Source organism: Anas platyrhynchos, chromosome 3 (genome assembly GCF_047663525.1).
Source record: "Anas platyrhynchos isolate ZD024472 breed Pekin duck chromosome 3, IASCAAS_PekinDuck_T2T, whole genome shotgun sequence".
Taxonomy (NCBI): Eukaryota; Metazoa; Chordata; class Aves; order Anseriformes; family Anatidae; genus Anas; species Anas platyrhynchos.
In genome coordinates this window covers 12,895,259-12,915,645 of record NC_092589.1, presented here as the reverse complement: position 1 = coordinate 12,915,645, position 20,387 = coordinate 12,895,259, and the positions used below count along the sequence as shown (strand labels likewise).

Genomic DNA, 20,387 nt, shown 5'->3' with positions numbered 1-20,387 from the left:
CTCTAGGATTTTAATGGCTCCACGAGGTAGGGAAGGCGATGGGGAATAGAAGTATCATGATGTTGAACAAGCAATTTTGCAAGTAATGGATGGCTCTAAAGTAATTGGAAAACTGTGCCAGCCTGGCCTTTCGACAGCAGAAGCTGTCTGTCTGCAAGTTAACCTGCTGTCTGCTGCCACACGTCGCTGTGCTTCTCTCCCACTGCCGTGCAAGCTGCCTTTCTGAACCACCCCAATCTGATGGGGTCTGTCTGTGCCCCACGTGGAAATGCGAAACTCGATGGGTCTCATCTTTGCCAAGGCATTCTTCAGCTGCTTTCACTTTGGGAAGCCCACACATGCTAATGGGGAGCCTGCTTGATGTCTGATCATCTGAAAAGACATCCCCAGTACGAGAAACCCAGCTCCATCACTAATTCATGGCTTAGGGATGAGCCTGGAAAACAGACATGCGACAAGCTGCATCCTCCCCGTCATCTGGAGCCCGTTGTTTGTGTGCTCTGCCCAGGTGCAGTTTTGCTTGGGAGCCCCAGCACAAGCGAGCAGGGCCCTTCCCATTTGCTGGAGAAAAGGGAAAACACAGCTGCGCTATCGATACGGAAAGGAAAAATGATAAAAGTCTGAAATGGTGAAGCAAGTGAACGGTACGGACCTACGCTCGCCTCTGAGGTTTATCTGCAGAGCCTCCGCTGTTTATGAACTTCACAAAGAGGAAGTCTGAGAGCTATTTTGGACGCACGGCACAGAAACTTCCACCTTTCCAAAGAAATTAAGATAAAATATAGTCTCCCAGTACTCCCTCAGCCTAATCTTGCAAGAACATTTCTTTCCTTTCCCCTCCAGCTTTTATTTTTAAGCCTTAAGGGACATGGCTGCTTCTGAAAGTCACAGAGAGGGAAGAGCAAAATTTTTAGTTTTTGTCTCTAATTGCTTTCTACTCAAGAAAGTTAGAAAAAGATTTCACATTTTTAATTCGTCTCTGAATTGTCCTTGTGTTCAAGAGAGCCCACTTCAAGCAGGGCTAAGATTACCTAGGTATTAAGGAAGAAAAAGCTTCATTGTGAAGAATCTGTAAGATTTTAGATTTCTGTCTCCTGACCACAAGATTTTACTTTGTCCTGACAAGACAAATCCAAGGAAAAAAAAAAAGCATGTGTCCAATTTCTGCTTGTTTCGTATCACAGAGGACAATTTTTACTAAAGACAGTTGTATTTGAGAAAGCAGCTTCTATGCATTTTGGAAAAAGTCTTGAAGCTCTTCTCCACAGAGGATCACGAGAGCTGCATCCAGTCCTAATCCTAACAGAGAGCCTGCAGGAAAAACTTTGCGTTAGATCATATTCCAGTACGGCTCGAAGACAAATTGGCCATACGCAACTCGTACAATAAGCACGGATTCAGATTTTCTTACACCAGAACAGGACTATAATTTCTCAAACGTTTGGACCGCTTCCTAGTCCCCATTTACACAAATACCAATATCAAGTGCAGAAAGCCAGCTAGCTTTACTGCTACCTTTTTCTATTTTTTAAACTTCTGCGGTTAGAGCACTGAGTGCCAGAAACATCCCGGTGGCTGCGCTGCCTTTAAGTCAGCAAAACTTGAGGAACATTTACAAGGACTCTGCGCACGAGATCATCTCCATTAAGCTAATGCTAAACCCGCTTCTGGCACCGCGGGTCAGCTCTGCGTGCTCCACAGATGTGGCTGAACGACTGGCTCCCAGGTCCACGATGAACACATGCGAGTCAGGCACAGCTAAAGCCATGTGGCGAGCAATCAGGTGTGCTACGGGGGAAACCTTGGCGAGATTTTTCTGTTTCACCGCTTGCCGAGATACAAGGCAGCATAGGCAGCTCTGGGTGGACAAAACGAAGTCCTCTTAAAACCCAGGAGCTGTTTAAACCAACTGGTTGCTTACGACCAGCTAGGGACAGAGGCAGGCTTTTCCTTTTAGCACAGAGGGCTCCACAAATCTTTTCACGCCTCGGAAATTACCTCCTGGTGCAGATCAGAGCATTGCCGGGATGATCAGCTGCCCAGTATTTGTGTTCCTACAGCTCCGCGAAGATTAGCGAGGCCTCCCTCCCATAACAAGTAACATTAGCCACGCTGCTGAAGCTGATCCTCTTCTAAGGCCACGAGAGATGGCCACCGAGGTCTGCACGGGGCCACACTGCCACGGGGAGGTGACAGTCCCTTCTCCCTCCCATCGGTCCCATTATGTGGCTGAGGAGCCACAAGAATCCAGCCCCAAATCTCTCCAGCTGTATTTTTAAAGCACTTTTCTGGCTGGATCTTGTCCCCAAGCCCAGCTCACCACACGTAGAGGCTTGTGTCCTGATGGCACAGGAGGCTCTCAAGGTGGCCTAGGGGGCAGAGATGGGCGTCTGGAGCAAGGCACCATTGCTCCAGATGGGTGTGCTGAGCAATGCATGCACAGAGAGGATGGCGAGAGCCTGCGTGGCTCGCAGGGCAGCCGGGAACAGATGGCAGCACACAGCTCGCTGCTGAATCCCAGCTCCTCCACGCTGAAATGCCCAGGGAGGGGAAAATAGGACCGGGGAGGGGGAGTGCGAACAAAAACTGGACTAGCTGAGCCGCAAGGATCGGTGCACCTGAGCCGCTCACGTCTTTGCTACGTAGAAATTAAACATTTACCCTCTAAGCATGCTCCTCCTATGCAACACGCTCAGATGCAAACAGAGGAGAAAAAACAGTTAAATGCAGACTTCCCACAGCAGACTGATACGATATTTTAAGAAAGCAGTTAGGGGTCATTTATTCACACAGTTATGAGCATCCACGTTATTTTCGCTGGAATCCGTCCCCAAAATAGAACCCAACAGCTGATGCAAACTTTTAAAATACCCTCTTCACATGCACTGCAAATATGTCAGGCTCCGCTTAAAAATGCGGTGGTGCTGACTCCTGCCTTGCCTTCCCTCCTCGCAGACAGAACCAGAGACAGATGAACTGCTCGCCCTAATCACTTCTGATTTAATTTCCATAAAATATTTACGAGGCGCGGGGAGAGCAGACCCTTGGCAAAACACATTAGGCAGGTGAGGGAAGGGAACAGGGCTATCGAGATGCAGTTGTTTACGGCGCATCTCAGCGCTGGGCACAGGTCCACGCCGAGCTCCCGGGGCTTTTGTAGTCCGTGGCATGGTTTTGGTTATCCCCAGCAGCAACCACCACATGCCTGGGGGCGAGGGCGGTGTCATCGTGCTGGATATTTTTTGTCAATCGGAGGATTTTCTTTATTCCTCACTTTTTAAAAGGGGGGAGCCTGTCACTTTAAAGGAGCAATCATTCTGGAAGCCTCATGGAAGAGCACATTGCATTGTTTAGCTTTCCCAAACTCCTCCTTCCTCTTTGCGAGCTCTCCAAGAAAATAATAAAAAGAATAAAATCGAGAGGATGAAACCAAACTATGGTTAGACTTAGCAAAACGCGGGCGCATGGTCCAAGCAGCTTGAACTCTCTGCATTTTTCCCCCCCTTTCCTTTATTTTTTTCCCATGCCCGCTACATGAGACAATGGGATTCAAACCAGATTTTTGTGCCTGAAACAGCATGTGGAAATGGCAGCCCCTCTCCTCAAAAGCGGCGCCGAGATCCTCGTCTGCCCCGTGGTTCTGACCCAGCTCTCCTCCTGTCACCGCCAGGACACGAGGTCCCAACGCAGCAGCACCGGGGGGCACCAGCCTTCCCCCCCCTTTGCCTCCCGTGCCAGCTGGGATGCCTGGCCCAGCATCCTGGCTTCATCCAGACCCGGCGGCGATTCCCTAATCCGTCCCGCTGCGGTGCAGGAAGCTGTCAGTCATCGCGCCGCCCGCCAGCCAAAGCTGCTTCTTCCCGACCGTGCTTGCACCCTGTTTTTTTTGCATTCTGCCTGCTGCCTTCGAGACAGCCGAAATCAGCCAGCGTCCCTGCTTTTTGCTCATTTTGCTGTGTTTTTTTTAAAACACAAATGGGAAACAGCAGGAGCTTTGCAGCAGCACTGGGAGCTGCATCCCTCGGCTGCCGTCTCGTGTATGGTGCTGAAGTTTGGGGGAACTCTCCGTGCTCCTCTCGGGCTTCTCGCCTTGAATCAGGTCCCCCTCCTACGCTCCCGTACGAGCGCCTGAGAAGCCACGGCTGAAGAAAAGCAAGGCTAAAATCAGGAGGCCTCAGCCTCGCTTTGTAAAGCTCCATTGAAAAGCTGAGATACGCCAATCCCCTGTGCTGCGATCACGCTGGAGACAGGCTGTACTGGAAAACACTCCCCGCTAAGTGCCTGGTTCACCTTGACCAGCGCACGGCACCAGGAGGAAAAACATGCGTGCCACAGACACGGGGCAGGTTGGCATGTTTGCACATTCCCTTCCCCAAAGGTCAAATCTCAGCGCGCTCACTGCCCTTCTAGATGGCACGGCAGCCTCCACACACACTGCAAAAAAGCAAGCGGAAATTCACAGCACGCTTCTCTTTCATTCCCTGGGAGAAAAAAAAAATAGAAATAAAGCAGAAAAAAAATAATGAAAAAGGAACTTTCCTCAGTGCCACTCTCTTCCCAACTTTAAAGATGCTGCACTCAGGTGTGGACTATTTAAAATAAAACCCCAGCTGGCTCTGCCAACACCGCATCCTCCGCTACAGCCCAGCAATGCCCAGGTCCTTGGGAGAGGAAAGCCCACCTCCAAGGGCACCCAGGGACAGCAATTTGGGCTGTGCCACTGGCTGATGTCTCCCCAAGGCTCCCCACTTTACCCATGGGACCATGTGGCTAAATCTGATCAATGTGCTTGATCCAGGTTAAAAAGATGCTTTAAAATATAAAAAAAAGAAGAAGAAAGAAATCTATCTCTCCCCCCTCCATTTCACTGCACATTAAGACAGGGCGATTTCAGCCTGGCTATGTTTTGTTTCCGACACGTCTGTGCTTTAAGCACACCAATGCACTAAAATGTTCGGCTGCAGATGAATTAAAAGGAAGGCGCTCGTAAACAGCTTCACACTTTAACTCATCACATAGTTCAAGTACATTACTATGCAGCCAAATTATTTTTTGGAAGACAAACATTCAGTTAGCTGATTGCAAGTGTGAAACGGTGCTGCCATGCGCTCAGAGCCACAACTCCTTAGCTCCAAACTCCAGCTAGCACGGCACCGGTCAATTCACCTTCAGACAACAAATCCTACCTGCAGGTTGGTGCTGGCCCTTCTCCTCCAGAAGCCTCCGGTGGCTGCATGTTACAAGAAAACAAGCTTTTGGAAGCTTGGAGATCACTCAAATGAATGTGAGACTGGTCATATGCAACAAAAGAATTGAATTGAGTGTGATACTGAAAGAGCTGGCACATTTACCTATGCCACCCTGCCATCATTTAAGCACAGGAGTGTTTAAAACAGAATAAAATAAAATAAAATTCTCCTTTGAACTGCTGGAGCAAGGGAAAAAGGGCAAGCTAAGCAACAACCCATCCCGAACTGGTGCACAAAGTACACCACTTACAAGTTCTGGCAAGATGCAGCTATAAGGAAACTTCCATCGTAGCAGAAGATCAGATTTCAGCTTCCTGCAGGATATATCCCAATCCCACTGCAGGCCCAACTGTGTTTGGATGTGGGAACGGTACAGAGCCAGAAAACACACTATAAAAACAGTCTTTAGAGAAAGAATTGCGACAAGAGAAATTGCTTACCCTCAGCAAAGCAGTTTGACACATCCACATCACCGCTATAATTAGCTGCATAAAAACTACACGACAGCAAGGCTCAGGAGAGCTCAATATGGATATTATCTGCTTAATAATTTGTTCCTGAACAACAGATGCTCCTCGCCTCTCTTCATGCATACACACCCTGAATGCTACGGGCTCCAAGCAGGCTGCTATTCACCACGGAGGACCGCTTCCCTCGTCCAGGCTGCTAAAGAGACAGGTAGTGCAGTCCTTGCAGAGGACGTGGGCATCTGAAGACTGTGTGGTGAATAACCAGGCTGATGCAGGTTGGTTAATTAAAAGAAAAGAAAAGAAAACAAACACAAACAAAACAAAACATTAATTTTTTAAAGCCTTAAACTGAAGCGCAGCGCGTTTGGTAACTGATCTCTAGCAACAAAAGCCTGGTTTACCCACCAGAGAGTGACCTGAAAGCAAGAAGTAACGCAATAAATACAATAAAGCAATGCAGAAATTGTGCAAGACCTCTATTTCCCGCTCCTTTCTTTCAAAGAAAGCAAGATTTCAAATCTACGCCATGGTTATCTCTCCCATCAGCTCACCTTAGCTCTTCATTTTCATATCATGAATCTGCAGTTTACGTAAGAATAAACAGATTTCATGTAAAACCCATCTCCACAGCTTCCATGCCACAGCAATTTTTGTATTTCCTTTTGCCCACAAGAGAGGCTTTGAGCAAACAAGGACATCTCATAGGGTGAAGACAGTAATTATGGCTTTGAAGGACTGAAGAAAAGAGCAGCTGCCATTCGGGGTGACACCTCTGTCTCAGGGACAACCATAGTGGATTACTGTCAAAAGTAAAACTTGCTTGTATTTGTAATAAGAAGAAGAAATAAATGCATTAATTTCCAGTGTCACTTCAGAGAAATAGGAGGTCCCAGAGCAAAGGGGGAAGCACACTGCTACAGAAACCTTTGACTATGACAGCAGCAACAACTTTCCACTTGGTTTTCCCTACTGAAAAATCTCTTCAGGTGTCGTTGTCTGTTCCCCTGGACTGACAGAAATTCATTACAGGCAACCTGAGGAAAGGCAGAAAAAAAGCACAAAAGAATCTGGTTTTAAAACGGTTTGGAATCGAGGACTTTTTCACTATTTTCACTAGGGTCTCCTGACCCCCAGCATAGAAACTCCTCCATGAAGAAGCTGAAATACCCTGGCGATTAAAGGGAGGAAGAAGAAAAAGAGCTACAGATACACCAATAACTTCAGACTCCCGAGGTACCTTGGTAGTGGGTCTGCTGGAAGAAATCAAGACAGATTTCCCAGGGCAGGAGCAAGAAGAAGGCAAGCTGTGCTCTGATGTGATAAATGGTGGCTGCCTCGGTGTAACGCTGAGTGTGCACGTGCAGGACTGCGATGTGCAGAGCGCTGCACACAGCTTGAGGCACCCAGCTATGAAAAACAGCAGGAGTCCGAGTCCAGTTCATTTCTCTTCATTTAAGCCAGGGAAGATTTATTTTTTAATATGTATTTTAATATATATATATTTGAGCCTGCTGGTATCTGTGTGTGAATTTCTTTCTTCTTGGCAAGCATTTCTTTTTTAATCTGGATGAGAATAGCTGTGGTTTACAACACCAGCCCCAAATCCAGCCATCAGAGGATGTGGGTAGGAGCAATGAACCCTTCTGCCGTCCGTGCATCGCTGAGCAGGAAGAATAACCCAGGTAAATGCCACCCAGCCCTACTGCTGTGACGGGTCCCTAATCGCTCTGCTCAGCCTTACAGAACAAACAAGGCGGATTTGCTCGCAGTGACAACCTAAGCACCACACCCCACCACCCCCAGACAGAGCTCTGCGCCTCCAAAAGGAGCTTTTCCCTTCTGTTACCCTATCTCAGCCTTAAGAAAAAGGCAACAGCAGGCTCTTGCTGCTCCTCGTTCCCCGAGAGCAACTCATGAAAGGTATAAATCTTGCAGCTCGGTGCTTCTCTATGCTCAGCAACATCATTTTCCGCAGAGGGGTGGGCTGAGGGATGCTCCAGCCTTACACAGAGCTCACAAGAATTTGTAAGTACAGTCATCCAAAGCGACTGGGCTGGGTCTCTACATATCTACTTTAAAGAAAAAGAGATACAGTGGTTCTTTAAAAGAACCATCTGAATGTGAAACGACCAAGCCAGCAAGAAAAGTTAGATTTAGTGTTTATCTAACTAACATAAATCTTATAAATTTTAATAGTGAGGCTGTAACACACTTGAGGCCCACATGGGAGATGAAAGTAGGGAAAAGGTTTCATGGAAAGGCAGCAAGGAGAAATCTGTTTTTTTAATTATGAAACCAGAAGAGATGCAAAGAGGGCTGTAACGTTAACAGCTGCCACGACCCGCTCGGCTGCAGCCATCCCTTCCAGGACTGCTAGCAGCATCCACGCCACAGGACAAGGCTCCTGGCCCTAACGTCCTCAGGCATAGGAGCAGTAGGACTTTGGGCTGAGAAAGGGGCACGAGGGGTGCGGGATCCCTCGAAGCACGCAGCCCCATGGGGAAAATGCCAATCTGGAGATCGTGGGTGAGAAGCCCAGCAGCAGGATCCTGCTTACCCACAGCAGTGAAATGCGGAGAGAAAGCCAGGGGTAACCTTGGTGGCAGCAAAATCCATTCACCTGAGTGAAGGAGCAGAGTATTTTCCCTGTCTTGTAGCTGGGGAACAGAGGCAAGAAAGCTTTTAGCCAGGACCCCATAAAGTCTCCAAGAGAAGCAGTGGACTGTGCCTGTATGTCCACAAACCCAAACCTGTAGATCAGCCACACTCCTCCATCTGCAAAATTCTGTCAGTCTCATTTTCAACAACAACAAAAAAATCGTATTTTTAAAATTATTAATTACACGGAACAGCTATCATTGTAACATGAACATCAGACTTAGTAAGGTTGGGTTTCTTTGTTTTCTCCCTCCCGCTCCCCTTAAGCCAAAAGAGGGCTGCAGTCATTTTTAGGTTCACAAAGCTGAACAGACATGGGAGCCGTTGCTCCTCCTGCCAGTGGGTGTCTTGTCTTTAGCACTAAAGCAGGCACAAGGCTGCGGATTTATCTGAAAAACACATGAGCAGCATTTCAGCTGAACTGGTCATAAGGTTTCAGAACGAACATCTCTGCTTTTCGGGTGGGTTGCTAAAAGAGACCATTTCAGGCACTCTGCAGACTCTGGAAGACATTGACCTTTCTTTCCTTGGACTCAATTCACATTTTTCACTTCATGGTCATGTGGGATTATTATCTGTAATTGAAAGTAAAAGTGTAGATTAAGGAAAAATTCTGCACAAGAACTCAATTATATGGCAAATGCTGTGGCTGAAGAACTACAGAATGTATTTGGACCTTATTAAAAGGTACTTCTGAAGTGACTGTTAATTAAAGAAGCCTGAAGATGCAAACTAGATGGATGAAGACAAACAACAGTCTCAGACCATTGCAAAGACAATGTTTCCCCCAACGGAGACAGAACGGATGGCTAGTCTTACTCAGATTGCATCTCTTGAGAGGACGATTTATAATGTACAAGACAGGAGAAATTTATTTGCTAACATATGGAAAACATTTATGGGCTCTACTGAGGATCTGGAATTAAAGAAACACAACTACATATTGTTAAAACTTCTAAACGGAGATTTCATTTCAGAAATAAGCATTTTTTCCCCTGAAGTCAGTGACATTTATTTCTAGATACTTTTGCTTTCTGCTTTACGAGGTATGGCTTTCCAAACAGAGGCCTGAATTGGTTTATCTAGCTGCTACAGGTCTCAAGCACAGCAAACTCAGTAGAGTCCTGTTTCTAAAGACACAACCCAGCCTTCAGAACGACGGCCAGGGTGCACACATGCCATAGGGATGGGCAGGGTGCTGCTGCCTGAGTTCTTTTACCAGCCGAGCTGGCACGGCAAAAGCTATAGGCATGAGAGAGAATAAGGCCACCGACCCCAGCAATGCTTCTCAAGCCACAGCTGCAAATAATTCACCCCCTTGTACCAGAAAACAATCCTCCGTTAAGCCCCACAAGATCACAGCCTGATGGAGAGCCCCACCAGCAGGGCAAGCCTTCCCAACCTCAGGGCAAATCACCTACGGGATCCCTGGCGGGCTCACGTGCCGGCTGGTGATCCACCGAGATGGGTGCCATACAAGTTACACGCACAAAAAATGCAGGAAGGCATCATCCCATGGAGCAGCACTGAAGCTAATAAGATACAAGACGGCACAAACCCCTTGTTTCAATCAATAACCAGCAGTGCTCATGCGGAACGAGGATTGGGTTTTTCTTTTTAAGCTGATGCATTGGTGCAAGCGCTGATGGAGAGGTGCGGCGATTCGCAGAGCAGAGCAAGCAACTGGAAGTCTGGGCCGGCTGTGGTCGAAGTGACTGAAATGACTTCAAGGAGAGGAAGGACCTCGGAGCAAAGTCTTTGAGGCAGCCGTGCAGTGGCGACGGCTGGGATTTTCAGAGACGCGTAAATGACTGCTTAAATGACTCAATCATGCAGATGCTTTTGAAAATTCTGCCACACGCAGTTAAGTTTATTCATGCATGTGTGGGAGAGGGGGAGGACTGTGAAGATTTTAATAACTACCTTAGGAAATAAAAAGAACAAATGTACTTTCTCTTTAAAACAGAGCAAAGAAACCGAGCCTTAAAAATCCATTGCTGTGGCTGGGGAAAAAGAGCTTACAGGAGAGTTGTAATAAAGTTGTGTGTGCAAGGATGACCAAATGGACTGTGAGACGCAAGTCCAAAAGAAGTTGAAAGGAAGAATGGAAGAGAAAGGTTTAAATAAACTAACAAAAACAGTGAAAAAAAAAAAAACAAAACACAAACCCACTACACATTAATTTCCTCCAGTCTAAAATCTCTCTACACTTTAGTGTTTTATTTCAGGCTTATGCAGACCTCAGGCTTCACCATCACCAACCAGGGTCCACAGGTAAATGGGAATTCAAGGACTTCCTTCAACCCAAGAAAACAGGGAAGAGATACTGGGGAAAAAGCCTGATTTTTGGAGTAAACTCACCCATCCCTGTGACAGCTCGACAGCAGCACCCCATGAGCTACCACCGTCGGTGAAGTCCCCTTGCTACGCTGGAGCCCACCCAACGTGCCAAAACGTGCACAAAACCCTAGCAGAAACCGAGGTGTGAAGGTCCCCGTGGATCCCAGCTGGGTGATGATTTACACGCGGATGCTATCGAGCAGCTTGTTCCTCCCTCGCCACCGAGCATCCTACCCATAAATATCGTCGCGGTGGGGGGTGATCCGACACCTCGCTGGGGTCAAGGAGAGGGGAACATCTCTCTGCGTTTCGGTTGAATACGGGAGGAGTTGGAGCTGTTTCCATGCAGCCGCTGCGTGGCCTGTCCAGCTTTCCTGGTGTGAGGCAGCACGTACTGAACGGCAACAGCCCTCCTCTTGGTTAAAAGCACCCTAAGAGTTGAAAAATCAGCACAAGACAGAGCTGGTGGAGAAATACGGGAGCACTCCCAGCTCCCTACACGTCAGCTGGCTGGGCTTTAGTAAAAATAAAAAATATACCCTTTGCTATTTCTGTAGGCTATTAGGCTACTTTTCGTTGCTTTAACACAGAATATTTTTGTGCCTAACCCAGCAAGAGCTGGCCCATGGACGCCCACCTAAAGCACATTTCAGCGATCAGCCCCACTCGGATGAGCACAGAAGAGCCGCACACGCTTCCAGCACAACGTCCAGCCCGGCAGAGCACTGCTTGCCTGCGGACTCCAGCCACTTTTGGGACAAAACAGCACAAATCGGTAAACCACCCTGGCTCCAGCGGGGCCTCCCCCTGCTTGGTGCCTATAAATCACCCCTGGCAGGTAGCTGGGAAGCAGCTGCTAATGATGGTTTTGCTGCGGAGCGCAGGAAGTCACCTTTTAACCCTGCCTGCTGTTGTTTGTCTCCCCGAGCCGTGACAAAAGGACAGGCGCGGACAACGTGCCAGCCATCGGGTCAAAGCACGGCAGGAAACCTGGTCCCACACCGGCCAAAGTCGCCCTAAAAAAAAAAAAAAAAAAGAAACAAACCACCACCTTTCGACTTCGGGATGCTTGCCTGCAGCCGTTTCCGAGCGGCTTGGTGGCACGTCTCCCCATCCTCAGCTCCTCCCCGTTTGCCCTCCAGATGCAAGGAACGGTCCCAGAAGATGTTTTTTTGAGCGAGGAATCGCCTGCAGCCACACACATCCCACCTTGCGACCCGTCCCCACCTGCGCCGCGGGACAACGGGGGCATTTATCACGGAACGAAGGCATGCACACGTGCGCCCGAGGGTTTGCGAGCGGAGCCGGGCAAATAAGTGCAATAAAACAAAGTATTCATTGTGAGTGCCGTTTTTTTTTTTCTTTTGGCCCATGGAATATCCGTGATCGGATTACAATTTCATCCGATGTATTCACTGTTTTTTGTTTTTTCCCCCCTCTTTTACAGCATGCGAGTGCAGCGCGGATGGAAGCTTCTTCTGTTTCAGAAAAGCTCCAAAATGCATCTTAGACCTTACCACAAATTAAATACAAGCAACTTGCTCCTACTTAAGCCACCGCTGGTTAGGTAGATCGCATGGCACTGTGCCTTTCTCCAGCTGAAAAACGCTTGCTTGAACTTTCTACCTTCACGTACTCACAAGACACCTTCAGAGTTGGCTTTTGCTCCCAATAGCAAAGTCAACTTTTCAGAATTTCATTTCCTTGACTGCACACCTGAGAGTTGGCCACCTACTGTAGTCTGTGGGAAGGCTAAGGACGGAGAGAGAGAGAGATAAAGAGGTGCACACACCACTCACACCAAGGCATATTAAACCAGAGAAGGATTATTTGCTCACTTTCAGCCCTGACAACATCTGCTCTGCTCTGTCATGGTTTTCACGCGGCAATGGGAGCCCAACAGAAAGCAAATGCTTCTGCAAAAGTTTACCTTCTGCAGGGCAGATACTTGCATCAAATAAAACACACCCACTGACCAAACAAGATTAAGGCCGGAAACCAATCCCAGGTAATAAAATGCACAAGAAACACACTAACTTTTAAACCTGACCATGCAAAACCAGAGCATAAAGGAGAATGACCTCAAGGGAGATGAACTTACTGTGAAGACATCATCGTCACCGACCTCAGCCTCGTTGTGAAGCGTTGATGAGGAAGTAGTAGACCCTAGAAAGAAACATATTTTTTTTAAAAAAACATGACATTGCAATTTTTTCCCCATTATTATTAGGTTGGTGAACACTTGGAGGCTAACAACTTTATGTGTTGGATATATGTAAAGGAGTGGCTTAAATTAAGGAAGAAAAAACACCTGCTGCTAGCTGTGTTGGAAAGGTAGAATCTGAAAGAGTTTCTTGACATGTAACTACATGGCTGCCAATGCTAATTAGCTATGTTAAAAATAGCATTTAGCATTTCCAATTACAGAAGGCTTTCATTTCTGAACGGTAAAGCCACATACTAAACACTGCTCACGGCCAGACCCTCAGCTGTCAAGAAACCATACAGGGGTTATTCTTCATCTATTCCTTAAAACTGGAGGGGGGAAATCACTTTTTATTGAAAAACAAACCTCACTTCGAAAGGGAAGAGTTAGACTGTGCTTTTTTGTTGTTGTTGTTGTAATTTAGGAAGTTATTAAATACTGTAAAGGTCCGCTGTGCTATTAGCTATTTGTCAGAGAAGCATCCTTCTCCATGTAAGCAACATGAGAGGAGCTGAAATAGATAAAACCACGAACAAGACTAAAATACTAGCAACTGCTTGGAAAATGGGAAACTGTATCAAAAAACCCTCCTTATGACCTCTTCGCACACCCCACGGGTGCCCCCTGAGGAGCTGCTTCATTTGAGTTTGAACCACATTGCATCCCTGAGTGAAATAGTTAAATGCTTGGTACCACCTTCGCTCTGGAAATTTTTCTGAAATAACGTGCTTTATATAATGCTAAACTGCACCAGCCCCGGCTGCGTTCGGTTGCGTAATCACGAAGATGTGCAGAGCTAAGTGTGAAAGCCCACTTAAAACACTAAGTAATGTGAAAACATTCATGCCGTTTGCTGTATTAGCTTTAAAAGTAAAAAAAAATAAAAAAAATAAAAATCCAGACTCCCTCCAGAGCTGCCCAGGATTACTGTACTTGTGCAGAAAACTTAAAGATGCTTCTGATGCTACATGAAATAACCTACCAGATAAAGCAGTGACTTAATGAAATGAAGCTTCAGATGCACGGTTTGTTGTGCTTAATATTACCTGCTAAATCTGATGAAGTGAACAAAAACTGAATGCGAAGTGAAACCCAAGGCCTGACACTGTGTGTGCACGTGCCAGTGATTGTTTTTCATTCAGAAAGCCTTATTTGGAAGTTAAGTAGGAGCACATTCATGAGGATCAGACTGTGCTGTTAATGTGATAAATATAGATTTGCTGATTTTGAAGTATCTGAGATACAGCAGAACTTGATTTTAAATACTTCCACTGTAAAATGGATTAGAAAGAGCAGTGTAGGATCTGCCCCATAGCAGCACCTCTGAAATACCACTCAGTACAACTGAGCTATAACTCTGTATGGTCCTGTGCCACAAAGATAAAACATTGCTTTTATGACTCAAAACACCTCCCAGTTTTAGCAAGCAAGAAGGAAGCAGGGGGTCTAAACATGACTTGTTCAGGTAAATGGCACAGGAAAGAGCAAATGAACAACTAGTTGAGAAGATCCTTCCTCAAACCGGTGAGATGAATATTTAGTCCCCCATGGCACTTTCCTGGTAATTCCCTCCCAGTAGCTACCACTTCCATGTTAAAGCAAGGACAGGGCATCCAAAAGCTGAAGCTGTCCTAGGGAGCAAACGTCCTCAAAACACAATTCACCAAAACCAGATGGATACAACACTGCTCTGATCACATGGGGTGAGGAGGAAAAAGGCTTTAGAGCGCTGAGTCCTACATAAAGCGGCATGGCTAAAACCAAGCAAAGAACCCATAATGAATTCATTTTCATTAAAATAAAATAAAGGAAAGTAGTATTGAATTATAGCTGTATTATGACTGATTGCAATGAGATGTGAAAAGGAAGAATTTATGACAACTTCAAAGCACAGGCAATTCAAATGCATTTTTTAACAGAATTAAAAAAAAAAAAAAAAAAAACAACAACACAACAAAGTCTTCAAGAGCGACCATTCAACCAAGCGGAGACAGACAAAACTAATTACTGCAAAAACAAAACAGTTTTTATTCAGCTCCGTGCAGGAATTCATCCTATGATTTAACAAAGACTTAGCAAAACTAAATTCGGCTGCACATAAAGACGAGCCCGGGCTGTTGCTGTCATCCCAAGCACGAAACCCAAGCCTATCGAAAAAGCATTAATAACAGACCAGATAATAATTAACAGGTGAAATCCTGACAGACCAGGCCAGATACGATGGGAAAATATTTGGACTTAAATCCCTTCCCTCCATAAAGGATTAGGAGACACAGCTCTCTGAAGTGAGCTGGGGCTGGCTCGGATAATGGATAATGCTGGACTGCGCTTAGAAGTGCCAGAGAGAGACTTTCAAGCCCAAGGCCTGATTTTAAACCCCGGCATCTTCCCATCTCCTTGCTGCAAACCCTCTTCCCCAGGTCTCCATGCACCTCGGTACCTTCAATGAGGTCCTCGATGGCTTTCCTCACGCCTCTGTCGAAGGCCCGAGCGTCAGCGGGGCTTTGAAAAGTGAGCCCAAACTTCCTGTTGTCGACTTTCCAGTGGTGGAAGGTTGGGTTCGCCTTGGTGTACACCAGGTCCTTCTTCACGAAGCACTCCAGCACCACCTGGGAGGGCGCGAGCCCAAGAGAGGAGCAAAGTCACTTTTCCCACGCGAAGGACAGAGCTGTCACTGCTTCAGCCCCGACCAGAGCTTTCCTCTCCCCAAAAGCAAGCCAAGTCATGATTCGCGCTACGCTGGTCGGGGAACATCCTTCCCTACTAAATTATGACTAATAAACACCAGACACTTTAATTGTTCTCGTAACCATCACACATTCATCTTGTTATTAGGGTTTAAGTAGGTGCTCACTTGCTGGAGCAGATTTAGGAGGTGCTGTTATGCTCCCCCACCTTTTTTTCCTCCTTCACCCCCCAGACACTGCTGTGCCAAAATCCATTTCTAGGGAGATACCCAAGGAGAATGGGAATGGCTTCTAAGTCTTCCCCCGCTCCCCCAAAACCATAAGCATGGCTCAAAAATAACTTCAAAAAAGCATCCCAAGCAAAACAGCAATGCAAAAGACAAGCTGTACTTTATACAGCTTTAAAACACCAGAACTTTTCAAAGCAAGATCATTTCCATCTTGAATTATACTTTTGTCCTTTTTTTTTTTTCCCTGAGCCTGTGTGGGGAGCCTATTTTTAAGCCAGCCCATCTCTTCAACAGGAGAGGATTTCAGAAGAATCAAATACATAAAAACACCATAACAAAATATAACATCCCAAACAGACTCTGCAAACAGGGAAGTGGCTTTATTAATTTGCTTTGTACGGGAAAGAAAAGCCCTCTTTTTTCAGATAAACAGCTACCAGAAGAAACCGAGTGCGTCAATTCATAAGAGACAACTTGTCTTCATATTCTCACTCTGCTCGTTCGAACCTTGAGCAGCATGCAGCATAAATAATTCATTGCCGTTTTTAAAGGCTTGCGCTGCATTACTCAGTGCAATGTGACTGGCTTCATGGATTCTTTACACTTCAATTCACTTCTCACATACCCCTGGCTAGAGCTGAGAAAAACACGGGCCCTTATTCAAGGGATCAGAGGGGGATCTTGGCACATGGGTGTTGAAAATTTACCTGCTCCTTCCCGGTGGCAGCACGACAGCCCAGACAGCGAGAGACAGCAATTCAGTAACCTTCTAGATGAGGCTGGGATTGTTTTGTCCGATCTGGCACTATCTGCACATGCCTTTTTTATTTTTATTTCTTTTAAACTTGCACAAGAACACAATAGCATCAGATTCGGGATAATTCTCATTATAAGAACAGACAAAAGTTGAATTAGGTTCTATTACCAGTTTGTCTTTCTGCCTTTCACCATGGATTAGAAATCCACTTCTTCCATTGCCCTCCGGGTATGTGACCTTGCAGACGCCAACTCTACTGAGACCGCCTCCTTCTTGTGGCAACCATCCCCCACTGGAGTCATCTCGGGTCATAACCACAGCTTTGACTCGCACAATATAGCTGTCACTGCAATGGTAACAAAACAAAACAAAACCTTTTGTGAGCATCACACAGTCTCATCGGGGTGTTTGTCTCGAGGGCGGTATTTGGACGGCACTCCTCCCCCCGCCGCAGCGCGTTTGCGGAGCGTATGCCCAGGATGGAGGGCCACCTCCCCAGGGCATGGCTGCTCAAGCCTCTGGAGAGAAGAGACCCATCAAACAGCCAGGAACGACCCCGTTGATCAACACGAGATGGTATCAGTATCAAACAACCCGTGGTCCCGCATGCCCTGTCTCTTACGCCATTGGGGATGGGGACCAAGCCACGCAACACCTTGACGCCAGCACCACTGTGGGATGCGTTAGGGTCTCAGGTCTTTATGGTGTCAGAAGGAGCACGCAGCCCACATAACCCATGAACTCATGTTAGTGAGCTGGGGTTTGGGAGACGGCACTCAAATTCCTCCACAACTTGGACAGCCTTGCAGGAAAAACACAGCGCGGCTCCAGCTGGTACCTCAGAAGAAAGGAGCCAGGAACCAGCTTAGCTCAGATCATCAGGACCATGAGGACCACACCGTGTCTGTAAAACAGCTCCACCACCTCCCTGAGGGGCTTTCAAAGGCAGCATGCCATAACCTTGAAAAAAACTATTCTGGAAGCAAGCGCCCACTGTGAAAGCTCACAAGATCCTCCTCAGTGGGGGCCTCCACTTCCACAGGCCTCCCCTGCACCCCTTCCACAGGCTCTTTGCTCCAGTGTCTGATGGGGACATCAGTCCTCACAGGGAGGCCACCACAGCGTGGCTGGACATCAGTTTGTGGGCCTGGTTTGTGGGCCTTCTTGGGTGCAAGGTAGCTCTGCAACCAAGACACCCAACAAGGCCCACAAAGGGCACTCAAACCTGGGACAAACAGGGAAACACTAACACGGGCTAAGAAAACAAAAGAAAATTCCAGAGGAATTGTCCATTTCCAGGCCTCCAAGTGAGCTCATCAGGAGGAAAAAACTCAACCTTTATGGGGCTCCAAGAGGATCCCGAAGGGAAGACATTCCTCCTTTAGGAAAGCTCTGTATCTGGACGTTTTTTGTAGAATCCCATGCAACATGACAAGAGAACAGGTCCTTTCTATCCAAAATTAAAGGCAGCAGCATTCTTCACGCAGAAGGAAAGCACGAATAAGTGCAAGGCTGCAGCAGGGTTCCTGCTGGAAGAGGATGTCCCACACCCATCTGGAGGACAGACCAAGGGATGGAGGTGGACATGCCTGGGACCAGCTCCTCCCTCCCCAGAGCAGGACAGATCTGCCAAAACACACTCTGAAATTTCACCTTCGCCAACGTTTTTTTTTAATGGATACTTCAACCTTCTCGCTGGATCTACGTGATGAAGGCTGTTAACCTCTCGTGCTTAGGTTTCATCTCCTGTTGCACTGAGGACTTTGCTCCGCCTGATAAAAAGCCTTTCAGTACACTCAGATATGCTACCTGCACCACAGCTGGCACACGCCAGGCACTCCCAGAACCCAGAAACAAGTATTTTAACAACTTTTTTGCCCTGAGTCCTCAGAGCAGCATCCTGGTACAGGAAATGAGGCAAGCGAGCCTATAAATGGATCCAGTTACCTTTTTATTTTCCATTGAACAACCATTTCTACATTTCACCTGCGGCAACTTGGATCTCTTGGCTTCCTGATACTTAGAATCAAGCAAAATACTTCAGCTGATTTCCTACTTTGTAAAAACTGAGCTGCTTCCATCCAGGATAATTTGTGTCTTCTTCTCTGTATTCTTCCCATACGGTCTATATGGATAAAGGGCAAGGAAAGCCAGCTATGCCTTTCTGTCTCAACCATCTCCTGTTCTCCAAGGCTCCTTTTTGGCCCTGTTTTTACAGTAACTCCTCTCACTTCTGGAGAATTCCCATTACATTTCAAGTTCTTTTTGGAGGTCAGAGGCACTAGATACAACCTCCCTCCCCATCCTCCTGCAAAAGTCATCCATACAAACTGCTGCTTTGCCTTCCAGGCTTGAAAACTGCTGCTTGCAATACAGCTTCCTGTGTGATTTACCACTCTGCTGCCAGAGCCTTTGGCTGTCCCAACAGGAATGCAATCTTCAGTTACTTTGCTGCAGAAATCGCCCATTTAAAGTAAAATCAAGAAATCACCAGTTACTCAGTACTTTGTATTTTCCTCCAATTACTTGCATTTCCATCACCTCTCACTGATTTCTAGGATCAGAGTTATTTTTGCACGCTACACGTAAAATTTAGGTGCTGTGACTACCATCCCTCCCCATTAAAACCACATTGTGGTGAGCCCCAGAGCCATCCAGTTTTCATTTTCCTGTCCTCACTGATAGGGTGACAACCTCTGCTACCGAGGCCACCAACTTCACCCATGTGCCCAACAGCTTCATGACACTTACTAGGGGAAAAGCTGGGTGCTTCGTTAAACTGAAAATAAAATTTTTGAGAGGCATTTTTTAGAAGCCAGCGTGGTTGGGCTGTCCCTGACATCCTCAGCTGGGGACACCTCTTGCACCATGATCAGGCCTGTGGGAAGATGGCCAGGTTTTGGACCACCGTTTGCCTACAGCCAAGATGCTCTTGTGATAACAGAGGGTCAGGGGGAAACAAGCTGGGACGGCAATTTTTTGGACCCAAACAGAGCAATTGAGTAATTTGCTTTAATGGGAAGAGGTGCGGAATCGCTCGCTGGCTTTCCAAGAATACAAGGCAGGGGATGAACTTGAAGGAACCAGATTTTGACGTGGAAGGAACATCTGAATTTTACTCCATTCCTTATTGCTCACCATCTCTCACTCCCAACCATCCGAAGTACCATGTAAACTGAAGTCCTCCCATTTTGAAGAGCTACCTCCTTAAATACATCGAGCAAGGGAAGCTGGTTTCCACCCCCCACCACGGCGAGAAGACCTCTGCTCCCCTATTAGAAAAGGACCTTGTCCTGCAGAAGGGTTCACCTTTGGCAAGGTAAGCGGAGTGCAGCGCCTCTGGCTCCATTCACATCATCCCTTGGCACACTTTCCTACGGGATCAAAAGTCATGAGTGACGCTGCACTGCCCCGGGAGCCTGGACCCGCTCCTACCAGGCTCCAGCCACTCAGCTGATGCCAGGGGACTTAGGAAAGTAAAAGGAAGAAAAACAAACAAACAAAAAAAGCAACAAAAACCAGAAGGTTAAGGCTTATTAGGGATTGACGGCTTAGTGTAGTCACTGTATGAGGACTTACAAGCTGCACATTGAATTTTCCAGGCTTCATTAAAGCCAAAATTGCGTCTGCAGTTTCTGCCCATAAGCCTAGAATAGGCAGTGCTCCTTCCCCTCATGCCAGCATTGCCAAATGCCTGGGAGGTCCTCAAATACCTCAGGTCCATATACGGGCCTTGCTTCCTTCACATGGAAGCTGTTTATTTTTGCTGGGATTTAACTTTACGTGAATG

General features: G+C 46.9%; 1 protein-coding gene across 3 annotated transcripts in view; it reads right to left on the bottom strand.

The window, feature by feature from the left end:
• The window catches only part of SPRED2 (sprouty related EVH1 domain containing 2), a 59,733-nt gene that overhangs the window by 8,951 nt on the left and 30,395 nt on the right, over nucleotides 1–20,387 (bottom strand). For all 3 annotated transcript variants that reach the window (XM_027453405.3, XM_005018146.6, XM_005018148.6), the window contains exons 2-4: nucleotides 16,766–16,943; nucleotides 15,364–15,532; nucleotides 12,819–12,883 (exon numbers count right to left, since the gene is read on the bottom strand). In XM_027453405.3, the coding sequence (XP_027309206.1) occupies nucleotides 12,819–12,883; nucleotides 15,364–15,532; nucleotides 16,766–16,943 (412 nt within the window). The remainder of the gene's footprint in view (nucleotides 1–12,818; nucleotides 12,884–15,363; nucleotides 15,533–16,765; nucleotides 16,944–20,387) is intronic.